This window comes from Carassius carassius, chromosome 34 (genome assembly GCF_963082965.1).
Source record: "Carassius carassius chromosome 34, fCarCar2.1, whole genome shotgun sequence".
NCBI classification, from domain to species: domain Eukaryota; kingdom Metazoa; phylum Chordata; class Actinopteri; order Cypriniformes; family Cyprinidae; genus Carassius; species Carassius carassius.
Genome location: NC_081788.1, coordinates 30245937 through 30252149, shown reverse-complemented (window position 1 = coordinate 30252149; position 6213 = coordinate 30245937). Strand labels below are relative to the sequence as shown.

Genomic DNA, 6213 nt, shown 5'->3' with positions numbered 1-6213 from the left:
ACAGAAACTGATATATGATGTTACGGTCTCTGTGAGTTCGTCCAGATCGGTGGAAGCAGCTTCAAAAACACTCCAATCAGTGAGGTCAAAACAAGATTGTAAATCCTGCTCTGCTTCATTAGTCCATCTTTTTACAGTCCTTAATACAGGTTTAGCTGATTTTAGTTTCTGCCTGTAGGTCGGTATATGATGAACCAGAAGGTGATCAGAACGTCCCAAAGCTGCTCGTGGAACAGAGTGAAATGCATCCTTTATTGTTGTGTAACAGTGATCCAATATATTACTGTCTCTTGTGGGACAAGTAACATGCTGTCTGTATTTTGGCAGTTCACGGGAGAGATTGGCTTTATTAAAGTCCCCAAGAATGATTAAAACAGAGTCTGGGTGTTGTTGTTCTGTCTCTGTGATCTGCTCAGCGAGTTTCTGTAAAGCTGAGCTCACGTGCACTTGAGGAGGGATGTAAACACTATCCAGAATGAACGAATGAAACTCCCGCGGCGAATAGAACGGCTTGCAGTTAATGAAGAGCGTTTCGAGATTTGAGCAGCACGTCTTCTTTAACACAGTTACATCTGTACACCACCGTTCATTGATGTAAAAGCATGTCCCGCCGCCGCGTGATTTCCCCGTTGATTCTGCGTCGCGATCCGCTCTAAACAGCTGAAAGCCCGGCAGATGGAGCGCGCTGTCCGGTATGGTGTCATTCAGCCAAGTTTCCGTGAAACACAGAGCAGCAGAGTGAGAGAAATCTTTATTTGTCCGAGAGAGCAGAAGCAGTTCGTCCGTTTTGTTGGGTAGAGAGCGGAGATTTGCCAGATGGATGCTAGGCAACGGCGTTCGAAATCTGCGTTTTCTGAGTCTCACGAGCGCTCCCGCTCGCTTTCCCCGTCTGCGCGTCCTCTTGAAGCGTGTGATCAGCGCAGCCGCTCCGCCGACAAGAATGTCCAGCAAAACATCAGAATAGTCGAAAACCGGTGAAATATCGGGAGATGTGTGTTGCCGAATATCCAGCAATTCGTCCCTGGTGAAACTGATTGCAGGAATATAACTAAAGACAGGACAAACTAACAAAAACACAAAAACAACTGCAGAGCACGTCACGGAGGCAGCCATCCTGTATCGGCGCCACTCGTCTAGCTACTGCTCCCCTGACAAGTATTGATTATGACATTATTGAACAATCATTGTCAATACTGCAACCATTCAAACTCGCAACAACAGAGATGTCAGAGGAAAAGAGAGTGTCTGCTTCAAAGCTTATACCACTGTACAGGATGTTGCAGCACAAGCTTAAACAGAAAAAAGGAAATGCAACGCAGGAATCAACTGTTCAATTAGGTAGGCCACAATGACCATACTACCCATGTGATTGGCCATAACTGTCATATTATTGTCATTATTATAAATATGTGTTTCTCCTGTTTTGGCTCATAGGCTCACATCTGCAAGAAGGTCTGCACTCCAGATGTGGAGGTTATGAGAGTTTTAGAGCCTTGGCACTGGCTACACTGCTGGACCCAAGGTTCAAAAATGTGGCATTTGGAAATGCTGCCAAAGCCCAGGAAGCTGAAAAGCATATCACACTGGAGTGTGCTTCACTGATGTGTTCAAACACAAATCCTGGTGAGCAGTTTCAGTCTGTGTTATGTTATGTAATCTGAATCATGTAATATAATATATCCTTCATATATGCCGTCAGTTTAGGATTTGTTACTAATTGCTGTTTTCATTTTTATTCAGACCCAGAAATGTCAACATCACACCCATCACCATCAACATCAACACCAGTAGAAACACAGGACAGTTTATGGGAACTTTTTGATACTCGCATCCATCAAACCAAGATGATACACAATGCTACAGCTGATGCCACAGTGGAAGTGAAAAAATACATCAACGATGCGTATTTGCCCAGAACTCATGATCCACTAACTTACTGGAAAGAGAGAGCAGTAATCTTTCTTCATTTGTATGTCCTTGCAAAAAAATATCTTTGTATGCCAGCAACAAGTGTCCCTTGTGAGAGGATTTTTTCAAAGGCTGGAGAAATTATCTGTAAAAAAAGAAGTAGGCTAAGTCCTTCCACAGCAGATAAATTAATATTTTTGAATAAAAATCTCTAAAAAAGTGAGACATTGTGGCTTGATTTCTTTTATTAATATTAATTTTTCATGACCAAAATAACATTATGCACAGTGAGGAGCCTATAGGTTACAAGCTTCACATATTAGAACATTATAATAATAAAAAAACAACACATTTTTTTAATGGCTCGTCAAGGTTGTTTCAGATCAACACCTGCAAGTGACCACTAGGTGTCACCGTTGAGACGGGTGTCGGATTGATTCGAAGCCTCGAAACAATATGGCACATTTGGTTCAACTGTTTCATTGGTTCACGAGGCCTCGATTTTGCCATCACTAATGTTTTGGCGTTTTCATGTGGACGGGATTTTTTTTTTAAACGCAGGAGGAAAAACTCCGGTTATAAAAATACCCATGTCCGTGTGGACTAGGCCTATGAGAGACACCAATAACGTGAATGGTTTGAATGCAGCATTCATCTCATACAACCCCAATCAAACACACCTGAACAAGCTAATCAAGGCCTTCCATTCAGATTACTAGAAAGCTACTGCCAGGTGAGTTTGATCAGGGTTGGAGTTGACCTAATCTCCTTGGATCTTTAAAACCCCATTTACAGAGGATGCTGTTACAACAACACACTTATTTGTTTTAGTTTTATGTGCTTCACTGTTTGCTCTTTCTGGCACACCAATTCATTTTCCAGCAGAGACCATTGTGAGATCGTAGGCTGGGAGGATGACAGCTCAAGTGTATTGCCTGTTTGGTTCTGTTTTATTGTGTCTGTTTGGAAGCTTGAACATAACCGATGCTACTCTAGGTGAGATGATCTGTTGACTTCATTACACAGCCTGAAGAAACAAAAAAATAAGTGACTCGGTCTTTGAATGTAGGAATAGGTAGATTTTTAAAATGCTTGATTTTTGAAGCAGATAAATATGTAATATTTGTATTAAGATTTGAGCCATATTGCCAAGCTGGTGAAGCTGACGGACTTGCTGTCCCATCAAAGATGTTCTTCTGATCGTCGTGTTTCCAGTGAGCCTGGTTCAAGTGAGTTTCAGTTTAAAATGGATGCTGGGGGTCCTCCAAAAAAATCAAATGTTTTTTTTTTTTTGGTCCATCGATTTTAATGAGGGGAAAAAATTAAAATTTTGCCTTCTGTTACTCTCGTCAAGTAGGTTTGAATTCCTCCTTTTAGGGTAGTTTAAAACACCGGATGGCTTTACAAAATACACTGGACTAATTCTTGGAATAAAATTCTTTGTCATAAGTCTTTTGCTGTATATTTGACATGGCATACAGTCCATGCACATAAACTAAAGCTGACTCTCTTTGTCCATGCAGTGAAACCAGGTCAATGTCCTGACCCAAAGAACATTCCACTGTCTGCTAAAAACTGTGTCCATGATGGCCAGTGTCCTGCCACACAGAAATGTTGCCCAACCACCAGTGGCCATGGATGCAGTGAACCAAGCGGCCAGGGAAGCTGTCAGAGCGCGGGCCAGGGCGCCGGCCAGGGAAGCGGACAGGGCGCCGGACAGGGTGCTGGTCAGGGAAGCGGCCTGGGAAGTGGCCAGGGCCAGGGAAGCGGCCAGGGCGCCGGTCAGGGAAGCGGCCAGGGCGCCGGTCAGGGTCGAGGAAGCGGCCAGGGCGCCGGACAGGGTCGAGGAAGCGGCCAGGGCGCCGGACAGGGTCGAGGAAGCGGACAGGGTGCCGGACAGGGTCGAGGAAGCGGACAGATTGCCGGACAGGGTCAGGGCGCCGGACAGGGCGCCGATCAGGGAAGCGGACAGGGCGCCGGTCAGGGAAGCGGACAGGGCGCCGGTCAGGGAAGCGGACAGGGCGCCGGTCAGGGAAGCGGACAGGGCGCCGGTCAGGGAAGCGGACAGGGCGCCGGTCAGGGAAGCGGACAGGGCGCCGGTCAGGGAAGCGGACAGGGCGCCGGTCAGGGAAGCGGACAGGGCGCCGGTCAGGGAAGCGGACAGGGCGCCGGTCAGGGAAGCGGACAGGGCGCCGGTCAGGGAAGCGGACAGGGCGCCGGTCAGGGAAGCGGACAGGGCGCCGGTCAGGGAAGCGGACAGGGCGCCGGAAGCGGACAGGGCGCCGGTCAGGGAAGCGGACAGGGCGCCGGTCAGGGAAGCGTACAGGGCGCCGGTCAGGGTCGAGGAAGCGGACAGGGCGCCGGAAGCGGACAGGGCGCCGGAAGCGGACAGGGCGCCGGACAGGGTCAGGGAAGCGGACAGGGCGCCGGACAGGGTCAGGGAAGCGGACAGGGCGCCGGACAGGGCGCCGGAAGCGGACAGGGCGCCGGACAGGGCGCCGGACAGGGCGCCGGACAGGGCGCCGGACAGGGCGCCGGAAGCGGACAGGGCGCCGGACAGGGTCAGGGAAGCGGACAGGGCGCCGGACAGGGTCAGGGAAGCGGACAGGGCGCCGGACAGGGTCAGGGAAGCGGACAGGGCGCCGGACAGGGTCAGGGAAGCGGACAGGGCGCCGGACAGGGTCAGGGAAGCGGACAGGGCGCCGGACAGGGTCAGGGAAGCGGACAGGGCGCCGGAAGCGGACAGGGCGCCGGACAGGGCGCCGGAAGCGGACAGGGCGCCGGACAGGGCGCCGGAAGCGGACAGGGCGCCGGACAGGGCGCCGGAAGCGGACAGGGCGCCGGACAGGGTCAGGGAAGCGGACAGGGCGCCGGACAGGGTCAGGGAAGCGGACAGGGCGCCGGACAGGGTCAGGGAAGCGGACAGGGCGCCGGTCAGGGAAGCGGACAGGGCGCCGGTCAGGGAAGCGGACAGGGCGCCGGTCAGGGAAGCGGACAGGGCGCCGGTCAGGGAAGCGGACAGGGCGCCGGAAGCGGACAGGGCACCGGACAGGGCGCCGGAAGCGGACAGGGCACCGGACAGGGCGCCGGAAGCGGACAGGGCGCCGGTCAGGGAAGCGGACAGGGCGCCGGTCAGGGAAGCGGACAGGGCGCCGGTCAGGGAAGAGGACAGGGCGCCGGACAGGGTCAGGGAAGCGGACAGGGCGCCGGACAGGGTCAGGGAAGCGGACAGGGCGCCGGACAGGGTCAGGGAAGCGGACAGGGCGCCGGACAGGGTCAGGGAAGCGGACAGGGCGCCGGAAGCGGACAGGGCGCCGGACAGGGCGCCGGAAGCGGACAGGGCGCCGGACAGGGCGCCGGAAGCGGACAGGGCGCCGGACAGGGTCAGGGAAGCGGACAGGGCGCCGGACAGGGTCAGGGAAGCGGACAGGGCGCCGGACAGGGTCAGGGAAGCGGACAGGGCGCCGGACAGGGTCAGGGAAGCGGACAGGGCGCCGGTCAGGGTCAGGGAAGCGGACAGGGCGCCGGACAGGGCCAGGGAAGCGGACAGGGCGCCGGACAGGGCCAGGGAAGCGGACAGGGCGCCGGACAGGGCCAGGGAAGTGGACAGGGTGCGGGAAGTGGACAGGGTGCCGGCAAGGGACAGGGCGCCGGCCAGGGAAGCGGACAGGGCCAGGGTGCCGGCCAGGGAAGCGGACAGGGTAGTGGTCAGGGAAGCGGTCAGGGCGTGGGTCAGGGAACTGGTTTTGGTCAGGGAAGCGGCTATGGCCAGGGAACTGGTAGTGGACAGGGAGTTGGTCAGGGAAGCGGCTATGGCCAGGGAACTGGTAGTGGACAGGGAGTTGGTCAGGGTAGCGGCTACGGTCAGGGAAGCGGTAGTGGACAGGGAGTTGGTCAGGGTAGCGGCTACGGTCAGGGAAGCGGCTATGGCCAGGGAACTGGTAGTGGACAGGGAGTTGGTCAGGGAAGCGGCTACGGTCAGGGAAGCGGCTATGGCCAGGGATCTGGTAGTGGACAGGGAGTTGGTCAGGGAAGCGGCTATGGCCAGGGAACTGGTAGTGGACAGGGAGGTGGACAGGGAGTTGGTCAGGGAAGCGGCTATGGCCAGGGAACTGGTAGTGGACAGGGAGTTGGTCAGGGAAGCGGCTACGGTCAGGGAAGCGGCTATGGCCAGGGGACTGGTAGTGGCCAGGGAGTTGGTCAGGGAAGTGGCTACGGTCAGGGAAGCGGCTATGGCCAGGGGACTGGTAGTGGCCAGGGAGTTGGTCAGGGAAGCGGCTACGGCCAGGGATCTGGTAGTGGACA

General features: G+C 54.7%; 1 protein-coding gene across 1 annotated transcript; it reads left to right on the top strand.

The window, feature by feature from the left end:
• Positions 1-2681: 2681 nt before the first annotated feature.
• On the top strand, positions 2682-5605 carry LOC132115055 (fibroin heavy chain-like; the record flags this gene model as incomplete). The annotated part of the gene is made up of 5 exons (XM_059523463.1): positions 2682-2904; positions 3042-3137; positions 3432-3600; positions 3745-3839; positions 4314-5605. Coding segments are annotated over exons 1-5 (1734 nt in total), but the record flags the coding sequence as incomplete, so codon positions are not given.
• Between the last annotated feature and the right edge of the window lie 608 nt (positions 5606-6213).